Source organism: Salvia hispanica, chromosome 4 (assembly GCF_023119035.1).
Source record: "Salvia hispanica cultivar TCC Black 2014 chromosome 4, UniMelb_Shisp_WGS_1.0, whole genome shotgun sequence".
Lineage (NCBI taxonomy): Eukaryota > Viridiplantae > Streptophyta > Magnoliopsida > Lamiales > Lamiaceae > Salvia > Salvia hispanica.
In genome coordinates, this window is record NC_062968.1 from 50,601,618 (window position 1) to 50,622,498 (window position 20,881).

Here is a 20,881-nt window from a genome sequence, read left to right on the forward strand (position 1 = left end):
GATGTGCAATATGAGTATTGTAATCGTCAATTGTCAATTATCGAGAGGAGTGAAAGGGGAAAATGAAAAAGAAACTCTAACGACATACTATAAATGAGAGAGAAAACTGAAAAAGAAAAAATATTTTGAGAGCGAAAATATGCAAAGACAAAATTAATTCAAGTTGAACTGAAAATGTTAAAAAAAAAAAAAAAAAAAAAAAAAAAAAAATCGATTTATTGTTATTTTAATAATTAGTTGGCTAGCCATGGTTGTTTGAGAGCAAATCGACACAAATATCGTGAAAAGAGAGTAGCACCATTTTTGGTTTCAATCCCATCATACTATTATACTATAGCTTTGTAACATTATTTTTTGGTTATATATTGTCGTGTGTTTTATTAATGCGCAATAGCTACTACTACTTTTAATTTTTGAACCATCTGCACAATTTGCACGAAAACTACCTAATAATTAATCAGAAATTATTAAACTAATTATATATAATAGGAGTAGTACTAATTAATTGAGGGTTAATAGAAATATTAGTTAGAGTTAAATTTTTATATTCCACAGTCCAAGCAGTGGAGAGAGGTATAGGTCAAAACCTCACTCTTATGATGAAGGTTTATTATTCTTCATTATAATTTAACAGCGTACGACAGTGTTTTTCATTTCACTTCTTACAACAGTTGCAAACTATTATTGACAATTATTTAATTAGTCTGTTAATATTAAATCATCCTATACATTAGTTCATTAACATAACATTGTCACATGTAAAGTCATGAGTGACAGAGTGAGGAGCTGGTGTTAGCACTTAGCTAAGATGTTTGTAAATTGTAGTAAAATATTTTGCTAATGATACCTATTATTATAATTAATAGTCATAAAAACGCATAATCTAAAGATCCAATCATCTCATATAATTACTTTTACTGAAAAATGACGTATAGTATACTGTACAATGACATCAACTGATTGCTCCAAATAAAGAACTAAGTAAAATTTATTCTGGATAATTGCTCTAGAAAGAGAAATTTATCAAAAAGAGATTTATCAATTATCAAATGTATCAGTGCATATCAATTTATGCAACGTTACATATTCATAATTTTAAGATTAAAATCCAAATTTAGTTTCTTACATTTGCCTTAAAAAACTTTTTGGTTCTATATTTTAAGTGTGTTGCATTTTGGTCCAAATAATATGTTTTGGTCCAGAATTAACATTTCTGTTAAATTAACAGTCAAATTTTATCCAAATTAGTGATTTAATTATGAATCTAACAAACCAGATTAACTTAATTAATTTAATATTAATTTTTATTCCAAGTAGCCAACAATTCACAATATATAAATATATATACATTGCTGTTCAATCACATTTTTTCAAAATAAAATAACATGCTATAATATGAGCATGTCCCAATCACTGCTCAAGAAACACTACACATTCTTGTGTACAAAGCACAAGAATGTAGAAACTGTCCACCCACTGCTCAAACTATAAAATTAAAAAATTCTTATTTTCAAGATATTTTTTTTTAAAAGGGAAAAAATTCCACTCCTCTATTATATATGCAAACCCCCTCAAACTCTATACTGCTTTTCTAGTAACTCTGTGTAACAAAAAAAATGGCTTCAGAGAAAGTAGAAACTGTAGTTGCAGGAAACTATGTGGAAATGGAGAGAGAAGAAGATGTGAGATCCACTTCCACCAAGAGCAAATTATCAAGCATGTTTTGGCATGGTGGCTCAGTTTATGATGCATGGTTCAGCTGTGCTTCTAATCAGGTTCATATGTTTGTTATTGCATAGTAAGTATGTTGTAATAAGATTTTGAAAAACACTAAAACCAAAATTTTGTCTGAATTATAGGTTGCTCAAGTGCTGCTAACACTGCCTTATTCATTCTCACAACTGGGAATGGCATCTGGGATTGTATTTCAACTGTTGTATGGGTTGATGGGGAGCTGGACTGCTTATCTCATCAGTGTGCTTTATGTTGAGTACAGAACTAGGAAGGAAAGAGAGAAAGTTGATTTTAGGAACCATGTCATCCAGGTATATACCATTTTCTTGAGCTTCTTTAGATTATGCTATGGATATGTGATCTGTTGTTCATACACTTGTGCAGTGGTTTGAGGTTCTTGATGGGCTGTTGGGAAAGCATTGGAGAAACATAGGCCTTTTTTTCAACTGTACTTTCCTTCTATTTGGATCTGTCATTCAGCTCATTGCATGTGCAAGGTATTGCTTTTTGTTTGATAAATCATGTCTAGTTAGTACTACTGTTTTACATGGTGTATGTAAGAGAGAGATATTACATTCGGCCGAGTATAGTATCTATAAAGAATGATTTATTATGCATGGGTAGGGATACCCCGGTTCAAGAACCAATGGTTTCGGTACAGAACTGGCTGTTTTGATTCCAGTTAAAAGATGCCGGTTTTGAAGCTATTTTTTTTTAAAAAAAATCCTAGTTTTTCTTGGGTTTTCTCGATTTCGAGCCAAATCAGAACCGGTTTGCAATTTCTTATTCAGCCCGTGAGAGTCAGTTACGGTTTGAAAATTGAAACTGTAACCGTTAAATTCACTGAGTGTAGCATCTATACATCATCCATTGCCCTTATACACGAATCATGTATAAAGAATGATTAATTATGTATGTGTAGGGATGCTCCAGGTTCAAGAATCAATGGTTTCGGTTCATAACCAATAGTTTCAATTATGATTTAAAATTGTCGATTTTTGAACGGTTTTTGTTAGGGTTACTTTTTCATTTTTTGTTCCACGGGTTTATTATTTCCCCCAGTTTTTCCCAATTTTTGGCTAGAATTGGAACCGGACTGATAGAACCGTTATGCCACTTCAGATTTACTCCATGACTGGTAGTTCTGGTTTAACCATGTATCCCTATATGGCATGCGTAAAGTACACTTGATGTACCAAGTTAGACCCATCCATCATTTTCATATTTTCTCAGACGTGATATATTTCTATGAATTATACATCTACATCTCAAATCACAAAAGGAAAAGGATTGAATAATGATAACCTCTCCTTTGTTTTTTTGCAGTAACATCTATTACATAAATGACAACCTTGATAAGAGGACTTGGACATACATATTTGGAGCATGCTGTGCTACAACTGTTTTCATCCCATCATTCCACAACTACAGGATCTGGTCATTTTTAGGCCTAATTATGACCACTTATACAGCTTGGTACCTAACCATTGCTTCCCTCCTACATGGCCAGGTGAATTCTTTTTTTTCCTAAAGTAATTATATACAATCAACCTTAATCATGGTACTAAAGTGGAACTTTGGACTTGTAAGAATTATTTATTAAAATAATGAATTTTGGTAAGTGAAGGTTGAAGGAGTGCAGCATTCAGGGCCAACCAAAATGGTCCTCTACTTTACTGGAGCTACCAACATTCTTTATACATTTGGTGGGCATGCTGTCACAGTGTAAGTTTCTACTAATTTTCATTTTCTTTTTCAAGAGAGAGAAGATAGGAAAACTTTATATTACTATATTCTAGTAGTTGGATATCCACATGAAAAGGTTCACAGCTGGAATTTGACACCTTTTATTAGGATTTGGAGCATGCTTCCTAGAAACATGATCAAAGCTTCTCTTGAAAATGACATTATATTATAGTACTATAAGTTAGTACTAATATTTTAAGCTAATTAAGTTGAAATTAGAACCTCACAAACAACAATTTCATTTTCCATTCTTTGATTATATTAATGATCATATTATTTTTTTGTTTTTCAGGGAAATAATGCATGCAATGTGGAAGCCGCAAAAGTTCAAGCTAATATACTTGTTGGCAACAATTTATGTCCTAACACTAACCCTTCCTTCAGCAAGTGCTGTTTATTGGGCTTTTGGAGATTTGCTTCTAAATAGGTCAAATGCTTTGGCTTTGCTCCCAAGAACTAGGTTTAGAGATGCTGCAATAGTCCTCATGCTCATACATCAGGTCCATTTCTTTTAAATTTTACTTTTTTAAAAAAATTTCCTTGATGAAGAAAATGTTATATTATTGTCCTAACAGTTCATAACATTTGGGTTCGCGTGCACGCCTCTCTACTTTGTGTGGGAGAAATTTGTCGGGGTACACGAAACTAAAAGCTTGTTCAAGCGCGCTCTAACAAGGCTGCCCGTGGTCATTCCGATATGGTTCCTTGCTATAATCTTCCCCTTCTTTGGGCCTATCAACTCCACAGTTGGATCACTTCTTGTTAGCTTCACAGTTTACATTATACCTGCAATGGCACATATGGTCACATTTGCTTCTCCATCAGCTAGGGAGGTGAGCAAAATTTTAAAAAAAAATACTATTAATTAATCAATACTATTATTTCAAGAAATATTGAAATGAGTCACTCACATGTTAATGGTCCCGGAATAGCCTAGGGATATGCCTAATAAAAAGTGTTTATGATCAATTTCGGTAGCATAAATTCCGAATGTCTAGTGTGACAGATAATGTGATGTATATTTATATATAGGACTATTTAATTAAAGTGCAATAGACACCAACCATCAATCCTTAGCTTAACTTTTTTTAAACACTTTCAACATGTTAGGCAGCTAATGAAATAGACACACCACTCCCCCACACACGCATATATTTTGTAAAGCAAAGGTAAAAGTGCGGATTGCCGACGGATGACTGTTTGCCGTTGATTGTCGACTGATTACTGACGAACGAACTTTTTCTCATTATGTATTTTTTTTTAATTTCAGAATGCAGTGGAGAGGCCTCCAAGAATTCTTGGGGGGTGGGCTGGTTTGTACATAACCAACATATTTGTGGTGGCATGGGTTTTCATTATTGGTTTTGGATTTGGAGGGTGGGCAAGTATGGTGAATTTCGTGCGTCAAATCAACACTTTTGGCCTTTTCGCAAAGTGTTACCAATGCCCTAAGCATTGAGTTTGGTTTGGTTGGATTATAATTAAACTCCTATGCTTATAGTGAAGAGAAAATAGTTCTTGCATATCAAGATTTTATACATATGGAAGTGTGTAAAGATTAAGTTGTCATTTGTAACAATTTTTCTTTTTCTTTTTTTGTTTTGTATTTTTTTGGTGGTTTCCTCTTTAGTTGAAGGGGTGTTGTTGTTCAACATGTGTGTGACAAAGAAGTGGTTGTACTAAGAAGTGTATCTCCCTCTGTTTTTGTGGGATTACTTAATTATATGTTTAATGTTTGAGCATTTTTCCTTATATACTTGTGTTATATACTATAGTATACATGCATGCATACAAAAAAATATACGTATAACAATTGTTAAATCAATATGTGAAGCAAAAGGATAAATCCATAGAGATAATTTATGTGGTCTCCAAAACTACAATTCAGAGTCTTTCTATAATCGATGTGGCAACCAATCATGCATATGTCAAGAAGATATGACTTCGTTGAAGCTATCTACATGCATTTAGCCCAATAATTTTATTGATCACTTTATTCCATTCACTCATCCCTTTCAATCAAAATTATGGATTCACATCTACTTCATTTTTTCTAAAGCTAAACCTATAAGTCACATAAATGGATTCTGCCTAACTAATCGACTAGACGTGCTACCCTCAATTCAAACCATTAATTTTATCATCAAGACACATACATGTAATCGTTTATTGGCTTGAACGTTTTGTGCCATTTAAAAAAAAAATTATTGGTTTTGAAGAAAGACATCGATTTTGAGATTTCAACCACAGTCAATAACCATGTAGATATCGATGTAGAGAACTTTAACTATCATTTGAATTAGAAATAAACTACTCCCTCCGTCCCATAAAAGATGGCACACTTTCCTTTTTAGTTTGTCCCACAAAAGATGTCACATTTCCCTTTTTGGAAAAAGTTCTCTCTCACATGAATATAAAAATTATATTTTCTCTCTCCATTTAACACACAAAACAAAACCTCCTAAAATCCCGTGCCATTTTCAAAGTATGCCAACTTCTCTGGGACGGAGGGAGTATTTAGTTCTCTATATTTTATAAGTATAAGTAATATTTATATGTCAAAAATGGGACATGATCTAGTTGATTGATTGAGTAATCCTCCAACGATTTGGAAAGTTCGAAATGTATCAATAATACATTGACAAGACATAAGACTTATGGGCTTCAAACTTTGAAGATAGCATACCAAGATTTCACAACCCCACTCCGAATGTAACAATTTATCTAAAGAATATATTCTATAGTCTATATGCATACTCATGATTTGTAATTATCACTGTGATACAAAATTGTAAAGAGAGAAAAGAGATGATCTAATTCAATTTCCAATAAACAACCAATCAGATGTAACAGGACCTGCGTAGTATATGTAGGCCTTTTCTAGAGTAACCGAAATGAAGAATTAAAGTTGAACTAAATGGTAACTATAAATGGAACTTGTTTAATTAGAGGAGAATATCAGCTAATTATGTATGAATTGAGATTGATTTCTATATATATATTGACCAATATATGTATGTTCTGAAATGTTTTTGGTTGTTGAATGAACTCCTATGTCCAAGTAAATTGAATCAAACTGATTGTTCTTATGAATAAAATTTTCAGTGTGTCCCAAATAAAAAGTTGCACAAGATAGAAATTGTGTGATAAAAGCTCCTTGGCTTAACAAAAAAATTACTTTTAAAAAGCTCAACTCCAAACAGGACGTTGGAACATGGCCAAACCACAAACTATGCACACGAGTCCCAATCGATGAATAGTAAACAGCAAACGAACTAATCCACTGAATCGAGTCATGTACATAATCAGTTCAACCAAACGTCATACTAATGCATAAATAACATCGACACATTTTTCTTGTTGAGATGCCTTTAAGCCACATATATTAATAAATGGAAGCAATAATGTTTGTACTTCTTTCACTTAGCACGCTAAACAACATATAAAATTTCATGCCGAAAAAAATGATTCGTTTTGAATGAGAGTATAAAATAAAATAAAAAAGAAATCGCATATCCCTTGTTTAATTATATATTTTGTTGGACTTTTCACATTGTAAGCATATGAAAATTAAAGAGCAAGATCTTGATATGAGTGAGGATAGGGCACACATGGGATGGGGTGGGGGTGATGGACCCTTAATGTAGCCATTGTTTTCTTCTTTCTTCTTCACAGATTTACACATGAAAGTCAGAAATATTGCATGTGATGTGAGAGTGTGCATTTTGATGAAGTGGGGATACTCTCTTTTTTAGTGACAATGGAGTCATCACACATATTTTTGTGTTTAGGAATTATGGAGTGTTTCAGAAGTTTGCATTTGTTTGTTAGCCTTAGTCTCTCAAAATAAGACATGGGGCATCAATAATTATTTACCCTTTTTAAAGAAAAAATTGTCACTCTTTTTCTAATAAAAATTTGCTAGGTCATTTTGTCAAAGCCCGTTTGTTTTTATAACTTTTTCTTTAATTTGATTTATAAGGTGTAATGTCACATTTCTAATAAAAAGATCCTATTTATTTCTTGACTTGGAGGGAAGAAAAGTTTTATGAATAGACCGTGAACGGCTTTATAGCCCTCTGGATTTTTTTATTAGTATTATTACTTAATAATTTGAATGTAATTATATTGCTAACTCAATACTTAATTGTTAACTACAACTCAATAATAGTCATTAGATATTCAAATTAAAGGCCTAGATCATCAACCACAAAATGTCAATACGATCAACAAAAAACGTCAATAAGGCTTATATGATTAATTCCAATAAAAATCAATAGGGGTATTAATGTCAAGTTAGTTATAACTAACTTTTAAAAGAAATCCCAAAAGTTTAAATTCATATAACATATATCAAATTAAAGATAATTTTATAAGGATTCCAACGATATACTACATGCATATGTTCCGACGTCAAAATTTGAAAAAAAAAATCTAGAATTTTCGTATTTTTCGTACACAGGTTAATGTCAATGCAGCTAAAATAATATGTCAATATAAAACATATATAATGTCAATCCTAAATTTGTGTTGACATTCTCAAAGCATTGTGTTGATATTTTCGAAATACTAGATTGACATTTTCATCAAAAATCCTAATTTGGCTTTTTTTTTTTATCTTTTTCGATTTAATTAATAAAAACGAAAATTACACGTGGCAAATTGTAGACCACACGTTTTTTAAAATTATGTGGTCTTAAATTAGTTGTAGTTAGCCATTAAATGATGAGTTAGCAATTGATCACTCCCATTTTATTTTTTATTGTAAAATTTAATCTTGATTTATGGTTCATGTAGAGTTGTTTATACGGTGTGCTTGTTTAATTAGTTTTTTTTTTTACTATAATGTAGGAGTAATAAATTGTACACTAGTAATATTTTTATTTCTACCTTTTAGTTTAAGTATAATCATTTTGCTATTTTAGTATCGTTATAAACATTCTATTTTTGAAAACTACGCTTATTCGAATAACTTAACACAAAAAATCAAGTTCCACTAAGAAAATACTCCCCATGCAAGCAATTATTTACGTGTTCATATTATCAAAATCATCACATACACATCAAATCAATTTCCAAACAAGGCAATCAATTTATTGAGATTCAGATCAGGTCGTCTTTCTCGAGTTATGAGTGAATCAAATTGTAATTTTATTGAGTTGGAAATTTTCAACTATAACCCTCTAAATTCAACGGATCATTTATGTCGACCAGCCAATTTCGAGCTACACTGATATCTTTAGATATGTTATTTTTAAACATTAATGAGATATTTTTATAAAGATGTCATACATGGACCCCCATATTGAAAAGACCCGACCCATTTGAGCAATTAATACTTTCGGCTAAAACCGGATTTGGGCCCGGCATAAATAGCCCATTATTTGTTCAACATTGTAGGAGTCAGTATCAAGAATCTGTATAAATTGATCGCCACTGAATCTAAATTACTATATATCCTATTTCATTTCTTTTATTGCTCTTTTCATTTCACTTTTTCCTTTTAGCTCTTTTGAATTTATGATATTTGCCTTTTGAAAATCTATGATATTTCCTTTGGGTTGTAATAGTATATATTATCTCCCAATTTTCTTAGTTGAATAGTAATTAGTTTCGTATTTATCTGATAAAATAAGAGAGAAAAACTAGAAGAAATGGATGTAAAAAAGTAAAAGAGAAAAAGTAGGAAAGAGAAGTTGAAAAAGTGAAATATCATAGATTTCTTCCAATTTTCTTAGTTGGATACTAGTAGTAATTAACCTTTTACTTTCTCCGTCCATAAAAAATAATTCAATTTATGGACAACACGAGTTTTAATAATAAATTGGTAAAATAAGACATAGAATATAGAAAATAGATACAGTAGAAGAGTGAAAGAGAAAAAGTAAGAGAGATAGAGAAGAAAAAGTAAGAGTGAGAAGTAGAAAAAGTGAATAAAGTATGAAACAAAAATCATTTTGAAATGAAACTATATTTGGTGGACACCCTAGAATGATAAAATGATACTAGTATATACTCCCTCTGTTACATTGGAAATGAAACATTTGTTTTTCGGTACAAAATTTTCTATAGTGTTATTTTGTGGATTAATGAAGAGATAATAAAGTAAAAAATTCGAAATGTTTTGTTTTCGTTTTAAAAGTCATTTTATTTTTAGTGAGATAACCTAAAAACTAAAATATTTTATTTTAATGATAACAGATGGAGTATAAACTATAAACGACTGTAGTTATAGGAATATATGCGAAAAATAAAAGGAGTACTATCAAGTACCTCCTGCTCTGGTCCCTCTCCAGTTGAATTGAAGTATTTCAATTTGGCGCACCAGATGTAGCCCAATATTTAATTTTGAATTTGGTTTTAATAAAGCCCAATATAACAATTTCTATCCCATAATTTAAGAACCCAGTCCATTTACGAAAACAGGTCAACACTCCATAATCCAACCATAAATCAACAATTACTCCCTCCGTCCCACATTTATAGTCACATTTAGTTAGGGCACGAGTTTTAAGGAATTGGTGGAGTGTGTAATTAATGAAGTGAGATGGTGGAGTGTGTAATAAATGAAGTGAGATGGAAGAGTGAGATGGTGGAGTGTGTAATAAATGAAGTGAGATGAAGGAGTGTGTAATAAATGAAGTGAGTTGGTTGAAGGTGAGTCCCTTGATGACTTTTTGATTTTTTATTTTTATTTTGGTTTATTTTTGTGTTGATAATGGCATTTGGATGTAATTTTAGTGAATAATGGGGTAAAATTTTATGTCCAAATATGGAAAATTCTAAATATGACTATAAATGTGGGACGGACTTTTATGGCAAAATGTGACTATAAAACTGGGACGGAGGGAGTATTATTTATTACTAGTAAAAAGGAATCCATTCCACAATTAAAAATTGAATAAATATATATAGTATTATGATATTGTACCTAATTTTAAATTCTAATAAAATCATAGGAAATCAATTCCTCTTTTATTTCTCTCATACGTAGCGCTAAATAGATACTACTACTATGTAGGAGTACTTATTATATTTGATAACATTAAGAAGTAGTATTTGTATTATACACCTATAATACAACTTTCTTAATATATTTGTCCTTCTTAAAAAATGTTTGACATATAAAATCACCAATGCATCTAAAATCACAATCATAAAAAATGGATGAAGACGGAGTCAAGATTTCATCTTTGAGACGATGGTGTTTGATTTTCTATTCGAATAGAAGTTTAAGTCGTTGGATTAAATCACTATCGTCGTCGTCAGACAAATCCTCCAAATTTTGTTCAACCACATCCACACCACGAGGAAACTCCACCACCAGTGAATCACAATGCAAAGTTTCCACAGTCAAATAATTCATCACGCATTGTAGCACTGTAGAAATATCCCAACGCCCTTTGATCAATTTCAGACATTTCATGTAGGGAAATGGAGAAGGGCTTCGCTTAATGAAATCGCCATCCGATTCTAGAACCTTGGATTATAAAACAAGCATAGTAATTAATTAAGCAACACCGTTCCAGTACTTTAAAACAAATTAAGGCGGAGATATGAAAGATATATATAGATTAGATTAGTATATTGTGTAATAATTAAGTAAATAAGATTTACTAATTTATTAATTGATTAATTAATTCTGACACAAGTTCATGATCTATGGCTATGGTGTTATGGAGAAATAGGTAAAAAGTTTAGAATTGAACATAAAGAACAAGAGTTGTGTACCAAGAATTTTTCATGTTTAATACCGAAAGTAGTGGATTAAACACAATAAAAAACTAGAACAAATCACAACAAGTGACTTTTCTAAGTGTTGTGTTTAATTTCTCAACATGAAATATGAATTAGTATGAAATCTAGCTAGATCATGCTCATATCTTGTGATTAGGATAAGAATTGGCAATACCTTGAGGGTGTCCAAAGTCAATGCAACAGTTGTAGCATTTCCAAATTGCTGAAGCATCCTGACACATTTGAGATGCATCCCTTTGACATGCACTCTTTTATAAATGTCGAAGTAGACATGTTCCAACACTGGGAGATCAACCTTTGAGCATTCAAAAGCAAAAAAACCCTCATAGCTAAAGCTAGTAAGCAATGGAGCAGAAATCTCTCCCATCCTCATCTCTTGATCGAAATACGAACTGTTGGTTTCGTCAATAATTTCAAGAAACCTAAGCCTCGGAGCCTTGACAACAAGCCCAGAAACATTACACCTTCGCAGAGTAAGCTTCTCCAGCTCTGGAAAACCCGAAAATGGCTCATCCGAGATAGTAAAATCACCGGTGAATCGATAGCTTTCAAGATAAAGGGTTTTCAAATGTGGGAAAGAAAAGTGTTGAGGTAAATAAGTCACGCAGCTGAACTTGATGAGCTCGAGTTCCCGCAGCCTTTTTGAGGCAAGAAACATGGACCCATGGCTGTAGTAGTTGGCGTGGAGACGGAGGGATTGAACGCCATGGTTGATCGCGTAGTGCAAGCAATTCTCAATGAATTCATGGTGCGCGTAGACCTTGCTGCTGTCGAATGAGAGGTGGAAGCTGCGGATGGTGGTGGCGCTGTCACGGTGGGAGAGGAAGTGGGAGATGAAGTCGGAGAAGCGGTGGGAGAGGGTTTGGGCGGCTTCGTAGCTCTTTAAGGGGAAGTAGGTGTGGGCGGCGAAGCGGGTGAGGTGGAAGTGGAGATCGGGGAGGGAGCGCCAGAGGTTTTTCCATCGTGTGGAGAGGATGCTTGTCTGAACGGCGACGTTGATGTCTGTAAATATGAGGATGTGTCGGAGGATTTCATCTGGGAGTTGGCTGATTCTGTCTTCTACCATTTTTTTTAGAGGATTTTGATGATGAGTTTCATGCTTTGGTGATGTGTATATTTATGTGTGTAGTTCTCTTGGTGTCCACGTCTATTCTTGGTTGACTAGAGCACGTCTGTTGTAAGTACTACTCTCTCTGTTCCAAGGAAGATGATCCCTTCTTTGGAAGGCACGAAATTTTATACAACTTTATTTTGTGTGTTAAATGGAGAGAGTAAAGTAAGAGAGAGAATAAAGTAGAGATAAAAGGGTTTCCATTTTAAGCAATGGGTCATCTTGATTGGGACAAAAAAAAGAAAAGTGAGACATCTTTAATGGGACGGAGGGAGTACTAATTACTAAATGATATTAGTACTTATTAATATATTAGAGGAAGTATGTATGTCATTAATCTCCTAACGATAGAGAATTCAGCCCACTAGAAACAATATACTATGCAAATAATAATAATTCAGTTGACTATTAACCCAAAATGAAAAAATGTACTTCACGATAATGGAAATAACGTGCTTCACTAAAATTAGTGAAATTATTAACCTTGGACACCAAGAAAATTTTCACACACTTGACTCATATACATACATATCACCAAAGCATCAAAACTCATCATTCCATCATCATCATCATCATCAAATCAAAATCTTGTCAAAAATGGAAGAAGACAGAATCAGCCAACTCCCAGACGAAATTCTCCTACAAATCCTGTCTTTTACGGACATCCACGAAGCCATTCAGACAAGCATCTTGTCCAGGAGATGGAAAAACCTCTGGCACTCCCTCTCCGATCTCCACTTCCACCTCACCCGCTTCGCCGCCCACACCCACTCCCCCTTAAACAATTACAAAGCCGCCCAAGCCACCTCCCACCACTTCTCCGACTTCATCTCCCACTTCCTCTCCCACAGCGACAACGCCACCTCCATCCGCAGCTTCCTCCTCTCATTTGACAGCCTTTTCGTCCGCACATCCGCACCATTCATAGAGAAGTGCGTGTACTACGCCCTCCATCACGGCGTTCAGTCCCTCTCCCTCCGCCTCCGCACATACTACTACCACCACGAGCCCATCTTGTTCGCCTCCGAAAGCCTACAAGAACTCGAGCTGACGCAGATCAAGAACACCGCTTATTTCCCTTCATGCTTCTCCTTCCCACATTTGAAAACCCTTTGTCTCCAAGGATATTACTTCACCAGCCATATTGATACTGACCTTAAGGAGCCTTTTTCTGGTTTCCCGGAGCTGGAGAAGCTTACTCTGCGCCACTGTTCATGTATTGTTTCCCGGATTGTTGTGAAAGCTCCGAGCCTTCGGTTTCTTGAAATTATTGATGATACCGAGAGTGTTAATCTCCATCAAGAGAGGAGAATGGGAGAGATTTCTGCTCCGTTGCTTACATGCTTTAGATATGAGGGGCTTTGTGCTTTTGAATGTTTGAAGGTTGATTTTCCAATGTTGGAGGAAGTCTATTTTGACGTTTATAGAAGAGTCAACGTGAGAGGGATGGATCTCAGATGTGTTAGTATGCTTCACCAGTTTGGAAATGCTACAACTGTTGTATTGACTTTGGACACCCTCGAGGTATTTTGAATTTCTATCATCATCTAATGACACACACACAGATATACTAATATATACGAATATATGATCTAGATTTATAGTAGTAGATAACTCAATAGTTGCGTTATTTGTTTCCGGCACACAGTTCAATCAAATAAACCTAGGAATCTGATAGGAGTATTAACTAAAACTAATTTCCTAATCTAGTCTATATATCTTTTGTCTTAGCTATCGATATTTATTCTAATTACTTGAATGCTTGTATGAAACTGAAAGGTTATCAAATCGGATGGTGATTTCATTGAGCAAAGCCCTTCTCCATTTCCCAACATGAAACGTCTGAAATTGATCAAAGGGCGTTGGGATATTTCTACAGTGCTACAATGCGTGATGAGTTACTTGACTGTAAAAACTTTGCATTGTGACTCATTTACGATGGAGGTACCTCACGGTGTGGATGTGGTTGAACACAATTTGTCCGACAGTGATGACGGCGGCGCTGATTTACTTCAACTACTTCAACGTATGTTTGAATAGAAGATGAAACATCATCTTAAAAGATAGTTGAATCAAAATTTTTATATCAAAAATCTTTGCAATATTCGTCTCTTTATTTATTGACTGAGACGACTTCCCAATCAGAAAAATATTGGTGGCTCTTTTCTTTTATGTACTCCCTATTGGGTGTCGAAACGGGCAGCGGGTAACGGGTAATTCCCAACCCGACCCGATACCCGACGGTTATCGGGTACCCGCTACCTGGCGAAATTGGGAAACGGAACGGGATCAGGTATTCTTATTTTGGATTTTGCGGGTATCGGCCCGGGTTAACCCGTTAGTCCCGAAATACCCGATATTTATATAGGTATTTTAAAAACATTTATTTTTAATTTTGAATGCACACAGTGTAACACCCCACTTTTTCGAACCCTAATTTTTCGAGACATAAAATTTTGCATTAAATGCTTTTAATGCTATGAAGTATGTGGATTAGATGATGAGTGGTTTATTGCATGATTCTTTGTGACCTAATTGCAATTTGGAGTTTAGTTTGAGTTGAATAGTCAAACTTGTTGATTATATGACGTGGCTACTGAATAGTCAATATTGTGGAAAATATGACGTGGCCGTTGAAAGGTCAATGTGTTGTGAAGATGGAGTGGAATTAAAAATGGTGGATTTTGTGACGTAATTATGTGAATATTTTGATGCATGGCGAAATAATATTGTGGTGAATTATTCCTAAGGGATGAGTGAGATTAAATAGGAACATCATTATTTAATTGGAATTTTCGACCACTTCTATTTATTGGAGAGGAATTCTATTTTTATTGGATTTAATTATTGTTTGGGATAATTATCCAAATTAAATCCAAAGTCCGATTATTCTTTATTTTCTCCATAGAATTTTCGACCCCTATGCTTATTCCAAGGAGATTTTCGAAAATCTCCTATTTATGCGAGAAGATATTATTTTATTATATTATTTGATCCCTTATTTATTCTCGTCCATGAATAAATTCAAATATCCTAGCATATTAAGTCATATCTAAGGAGATCTTGCCATATCCTATTTTAATTAATATTTGAAATTGATTCCCTATGGAGGAATCACTAATTAACGCCACTTCCTAATATTTGGGGAGGATTATTATTTTTATTCTGCTCCGTGATATTTTATTCTACTTCGTGAAATATCTAAATTAAATCATAGGCAAATTAAATAGCCTAAGATTTCGAAATCTCCTTATTTCTCACCAGAATTAACGTCAACTCCCTCCCCTATATCTTTCCAAATCTTTATTTATTTAATTGTGGGATTATATTCTTGAACTCTATAAATAAGAAACAAAACCCTAACCCTAGAACACAAAAACACGCCCCCCCCCACTCCCCCAAATACACGCCTCCCCTCTCTCCCACTCTCTCTCAATTTTTCTTCTACTTTTCTCCAATATTTCTTCATCTTTTGAGAAGAATTGAAGTTGAAACTCAAGAATTTTTGAAGAATCAAGGCTACTACTTTGTTCTACCGTTCGTTCTATCGAGAAAAGGTATTTTTGCATTAATCTTTTCTCATCTAACCGATTAATTGGTGTTCTTGAACCTTCATGCATATAGAATGAGTGAAAAGGGGAACCAATGGATGAATGAGATGTGTATGTGAGTGTGTGTGGATCGTGTGTGTGTGTGTGCGTGCCTCGGTGTGTGTGCATGTGTGTTGTGTGTATGCGTGTGAAGTGTGTTGTAAAACACTCATGCGTGACATGTTTTAACGTCAGATCGGGAGTTGTGGTACGAATAGAAAGTGATATGATAATCATGCCTTGATTTTTGAGTGATAATATAAAACGAATCGAGGGGAAAAAGGGATACGTTGGGAACATGCATTAATTTGAGTAGATGATTGAGACTTACTTGTGTTACGCATAAATTAAAGGTGATAACTCGCGCTCTCGGTGTGATAGCAAGAGGAAGAACGATACTTGTGATCTAAGGAGTCGAGGTGGGCTTTATTCACTAAACTCTTTTATTACCAAAATATTGATTATGGTGTTATAAGGGTGGATTAAAATGTTATGTCATGCCTGTGATTGTTTTGATTACGTTGTGTGCCTGATACCTAGTTTGTGAGTCCGCTCCATTAGGCTATAGGGTGAATTCGGGTCTGAGTAGGGCCGCAAACCCTATCAGACTAGTGTACACAGTTGGGATCGAGAGCCGTCCTTGCTAGTCGGCCGGTCTCGTGGGCGAATAGTGTGGTCACACTTTCGTCGCACTATGGAATTGTTGATTGTTGAGAAAATGGGAGGAAATGTTTGACTGGCCAGTCTATGAAATTATTTTTGTGATACTCGAGATATTCTTCTATAAATGCAAACTCGAGTTCACTATGGTAAGGATGGCATATCTATTAAAATGTTTTGGCATGAGTTCACTGAGTATGTTTAAAATACTCAGCCCTGCATGTGTTTTTCCTATGTGCGAGTTGAGCGACGACGAGCGGTTGGCGGTGTTGAGCAAATAAATTGAATGATAATATGATTGTCTTGAAATATTGAGTGGGGTTGTGTCTTCATACATGACTTCACTTTTCTCTTGGTTGCTTCTGCTGAAACATGAAACTTACTATCGTTTGTTTTTTAACTTATTCCTTTTGGTTTAGAATATTGAGACAAAATGCGTTTTTGGATTATATTAAGCCCTTGTCTTTTGAGCATAATTTACGATATCTATTCATCATTGATTTTTCTTGATTAAGCCGTTGACTTATTGCTTTAATAGTTCATTAAATACCTTGGTCAAAACCCTTTAAATGAAACCCTAGTCTATGTTCTTGTTACTTTTAAGTCCGCCTAAATAGCGATTGTCGTATTTATTATACCCTAGAATGGCGGGTTGTTACACAGTTTCTTTCATTATACTTCCAATTAGCATAAAGATTTGCAAATATTTTTAATGGAGGATTTGAGATAAACATCATATAAGAAGAAGCATAAATACCACTATACCAATTAGCCACCAAAAATAAAGTTCAAACATGTGTTTGTAAATATGAAGTATTGATCATTTATCATGAATTGACTTTCTTAATCATTTCTTCCTTGGAATACATGAAAAAGATCGAACGGGTACGAGATATCCAACTCGGGTATCAGGTTATACCCGATTCAGTGCGGGATGGATATTGGGACTGCCATTTTGTCTGAAACGAGTAGCGGGTACCCGACTCGTCGGGTGCAGGTACCCGCATGTACCCTATATACTGAGTTTTGTACAAAATATAAAACTAGTAATTTGGTATACAACTTCTGTTTTAGAGACAAAATTTATACTTATATACTACTCCCTCCGTCCCGCTTAAGATGACACGTTTTCCTTTTCAGTTTGTCCCAACTAAGATGACACATTTCCTTTTTTGGTAACTTTCTCTCTCCAATTAATACACTCAACCACTTTTTTATCACTCCTATTAAAATATCCATCTTTCTTTATCTCTCTATTTTAATACCTACATCCACCTTCTCTTTCTCCAATTAAACACTTTAACCAATAACTTCTAAAATCCCGTGCCGGCTAAGCAATGTGTCATCTTAGCCGGGACGGAGGGAGTAGTATTGTTTTGCATTCTGCAAATTCAAAGTTGACCATCAACTTATTTCAAATATTACAAGTTACAACTATTATTTAGCAAATTTTTATATCAAGGATTCGTCCATTTTTTTTATGAATATGATGATCATCATATGTTAAGTCTTTTAGTATAAAATTTGAATGCTTTGATCCTATACTGTTTTTTGAACAAATACAAGTACACACTTGCATGATAATGGGAACAACGTGCTTCACACAAAGTCAATAGGAGAAAAAACAAATCAATTATTTTTTCAAATAGGGACGCCATGAAAGTGTCACATATATTATCAAGAACTAAATCAAAACCATCAAATAATGCAGAGAAAATGGAGGAAGATAGAATCAGCCAACTTCCAGACGCAATTCTGCAACAAATCCTCTCATTAATTGACATCAACGAAGCCGTTCAAACAAGCATCCTCTCCACACGATGGAAAAACCTCAGCTTCTCTCTCCCCGATCTCCGCTTCCACCTCATGAGCCGCTTCTCCGCCTTCGTCTCCAACTTCCTCTCCCACCGCGACGGCGCTGCTCCCATCCGCAGCTTCCACCTCTCGTTCGACAGCCATGTCCACGCAGATGCGGCATTCGTGCATCAATGCGTGATCTACGCCGTCAATCATGGCGTCCGATCCCTCCGCCTCCATGCGCACTGCCGCCCGGATCTCACGCTCCCAGAGGCGCTCTTTGCCTCCGAAACGCTCCGGGAGCTCGAGCTTAGGCAGTTCCGCTACGTGATTTGGAAACCCAACCACTTCTCATATTTACAACATTTGAAAACCCTTTATCTTGAAAGCACTGCATTGGTCAATATTGATGGTGGGTATTATTATCAGATAAACTTAGGAATATAGTACTACCTCCGTCCACTAAAAATAAACATAGTTATGTATGTCACGGGTTTTAATAATAATTATGTAGTTGGTAGAGATGAGAAATGAGTAAAAAAGTAATGTTAGTGAATTGTATACGATCCACATTATTTAAATGTTTAAAACTTTTCTTATTTAGAAATTGGCCTAATTTTGGTGAAAAACCTAAAATGATAAAATGGTCTATTTTTTTGTAAACGGAGGTAGGATATTTCTCTACGAGATATATGTATTGATATCATTTTGCCTGCAATATTTAATTAAAGTGTTATTATGATTATTTCATTAAAGCGTTTTGTCATAATCTTATTCATATATTTTTCAGATAGAGGGTGTTATTTTTGCCTGAAGGAGCCGTTTTCGGGCTTGCCGGAGCTGGAGAAGCTTACCATAGGGCGGAGTTTGGTTTATGGGCTTATTGTGAAGGCTCCAAAGCTTAGAGTTCTTGAAATTATTGATCAAGAATATTCGTATTCGCATATGATGGTGGAGATTTATGCTCCGTTGCTTACTTCGTTTAGATATGAGGGTTTATTACCTTTGGTATGTTCCAAGGTTAATCTCCCAATACTGGAGGAAGTTCATTTGAGCATTCATAAAAGGCAACAACAATTTTTTAGCAAATTCGATGAGGAAAGAATGCTTCTGAATTGTGTTAGGATGCTTCAACAACTTGGAAATGCTAAGATTGTTGCATTGTCTTTGGACACCCTTAAGGTACCTAACTTTCTCTCTAACTTTCTCTTACTATACTAATATACAATAATTAAACATGTAATTTGTTTGTGTTTGGAAATGAAGATTCTTGAAATGGATGGTGGTTTGATTGAGCAAAGCCCTTGTCCTTTTCCCTACATGAAATGTCTGAAGATTATCCAACGGCGTCGGAAATTTTCTACAGTGCTACGGAGAGTGATGAACTTCTTGACGGAGGGGATTTTGTATTTTGAATCGTTGGTGGTAGAGTTGCCACAAGGTGTGAATGTGGTTGAAAAGAGTTACCAAGATTTGCTTGAAGACGACAGCGATGAACAGCAACTCAAACTTCTGTTTGGAATAGAAGAGGAAGCATCATAGTCTCAAATATATTGGTTTGAGTTATGTTACAATTTATAGATTCCAAACAATATTCATGATCTGGACAATCATAGTATTAATTTTATTATTATTTTGGTTGGTATGTTTTATTCCTACTCCGCACTAGAACTTGATTAGTAGTACTATGTTTTACTCATTAAAAGAACATATCAATATCAATATAATTGGCTGATTTTAGCATTAATTTAGAATTATATCACTCATTCTTTAAAGTCGGGGATTTAAAGTTATAGAAGTACTTATCTAGAATAATATGATTAATAATGATTATAAATAAAGTTAAGTGGTGTAGGTTTAAGCGCAGGTCTGCATCTGCTGATCATTTGTGTGGAATAAATTACTACTACTAAACTAATAAGTTGGAATGAGTGGACAAGTATAGCTAAACCCATTGTGCCACATTAGAAAATACTATCCATCCACCATTACTTGTCACTAGTTCATTGTTCGATCTGTTCGCCAATACTTGTTACATTTATTTTTTGCTATTTTTGGTAACGGACCTCACATTCCACTAATTCATTCACACTCACATTCTATTAGTATAAAACTAATATAAAAAAAAGGACTCATATACCACTAACTTTTTTCACTCATTCTCCTTTACATTTCTTACCCGTGTCAGGTCAACTTGTGACACTTACTGACAGACTGAGGGAAATAGCTAATAACAATCACAAATATAATTAATCAAAAAGAAACAAAAATTATTTATCTAATTTGATATCCGGAGGCGTTGTTAAATCAAAATTCCATTATACAGTATAATTTTTTATATATTCCCTCCGTCCCATTCAAGATGGTCACCTTTTCTTTTTTATTTGTCTCAATCAAGATGACCACTTTCCAATTTTGGAAATAACCTCCTCTATCATCTCTGTTGATTAAAATATTCAACTATTTTTTATCTCTCTACTTTATT

General features: G+C 34.4%; 4 protein-coding genes across 4 annotated transcripts; 3 read left to right on the plus strand and 1 right to left on the minus strand.

Moving 5' to 3' along the window:
- The first annotated feature begins 1,554 nt into the window (after positions 1 to 1,554).
- LOC125185311 (auxin transporter-like protein 3) lies at positions 1,555 to 5,232 on the plus strand. The gene is made up of 8 exons (XM_048081834.1): positions 1,555 to 1,775; positions 1,860 to 2,045; positions 2,119 to 2,231; positions 3,061 to 3,244; positions 3,362 to 3,459; positions 3,773 to 3,980; positions 4,056 to 4,313; positions 4,751 to 5,232. Exons 1-8 carry the CDS (start codon positions 1,617 to 1,619, stop codon positions 4,937 to 4,939), a joined length of 1,395 nt encoding a protein of 464 aa, XP_047937791.1. The 5' UTR covers positions 1,555 to 1,616; the 3' UTR covers positions 4,940 to 5,232.
- Positions 5,233 to 10,539: 5,307 nt separating this feature from the next.
- LOC125221341 (F-box/LRR-repeat protein At3g26922-like) lies at positions 10,540 to 12,888 on the minus strand (the record flags this gene model as incomplete). The annotated part of the gene is made up of 3 exons (XM_048123463.1): positions 10,540 to 10,960; positions 11,393 to 12,297; positions 12,861 to 12,888. Coding segments are annotated over 3 exons (1,197 nt in total), but the record flags the coding sequence as incomplete, so codon positions are not given.
- Positions 12,889 to 12,946: 58 nt separating this feature from the next.
- On the plus strand, positions 12,947 to 14,389 carry LOC125221342 (F-box/LRR-repeat protein At3g26922-like). Its single transcript, XM_048123464.1, has 2 exons — positions 12,947 to 13,873; positions 14,129 to 14,389. The coding sequence occupies exons 1-2, from the start codon at positions 12,947 to 12,949 to the stop codon at positions 14,387 to 14,389; spliced, it is 1,188 nt and encodes a 395-aa protein (XP_047979421.1).
- A 3,926-nt stretch (positions 14,390 to 18,315) lies between these two features.
- On the plus strand, positions 18,316 to 20,041 carry LOC125221343 (putative F-box/LRR-repeat protein At5g02930). The gene is made up of 3 exons (XM_048123465.1): positions 18,316 to 18,808; positions 19,187 to 19,578; positions 19,663 to 20,041. Exons 1-3 carry the CDS (start codon positions 18,316 to 18,318, stop codon positions 19,936 to 19,938), a joined length of 1,161 nt encoding a protein of 386 aa, XP_047979422.1. The 3' UTR covers positions 19,939 to 20,041.
- The last annotated feature ends 840 nt before the right edge of the window (positions 20,042 to 20,881 follow it).

What these genes read in the sequence shown, in the direction of transcription:
- LOC125221343 (XM_048123465.1), top strand. Translation starts at nt 18,316, where the DNA reads ATGGAGGAAGATAGAATCAGCCAACTTCCAGACGCAATTCTGCAACAA. An exon ending in TGCATTGGTCAATATTGATG is followed by an intron (nt 18,809 to 19,186) that starts GTGGGTATTATT and finishes TATATTTTTCAG; the next exon opens with ATAGAGGGTGTTATTTTTGC. An exon ending in TGTCTTTGGACACCCTTAAG is followed by an intron (nt 19,579 to 19,662) that starts GTACCTAACTTT and finishes TTGGAAATGAAG; the next exon opens with ATTCTTGAAATGGATGGTGG.
- LOC125221342 (XM_048123464.1), top strand. Translation starts at nt 12,947, where the DNA reads ATGGAAGAAGACAGAATCAGCCAACTCCCAGACGAAATTCTCCTACAA. An exon ending in TGACTTTGGACACCCTCGAG is followed by an intron (nt 13,874 to 14,128) that starts GTATTTTGAATT and finishes TGAAACTGAAAG; the next exon opens with GTTATCAAATCGGATGGTGA.
- LOC125185311 (XM_048081834.1), top strand. Translation starts at nt 1,617, where the DNA reads ATGGCTTCAGAGAAAGTAGAAACTGTAGTTGCAGGAAACTATGTGGAA. An exon ending in TCAGCTGTGCTTCTAATCAG is followed by an intron (nt 1,776 to 1,859) that starts GTTCATATGTTT and finishes TCTGAATTATAG; the next exon opens with GTTGCTCAAGTGCTGCTAAC. An exon ending in TTAGGAACCATGTCATCCAG is followed by an intron (nt 2,046 to 2,118) that starts GTATATACCATT and finishes ACACTTGTGCAG; the next exon opens with TGGTTTGAGGTTCTTGATGG.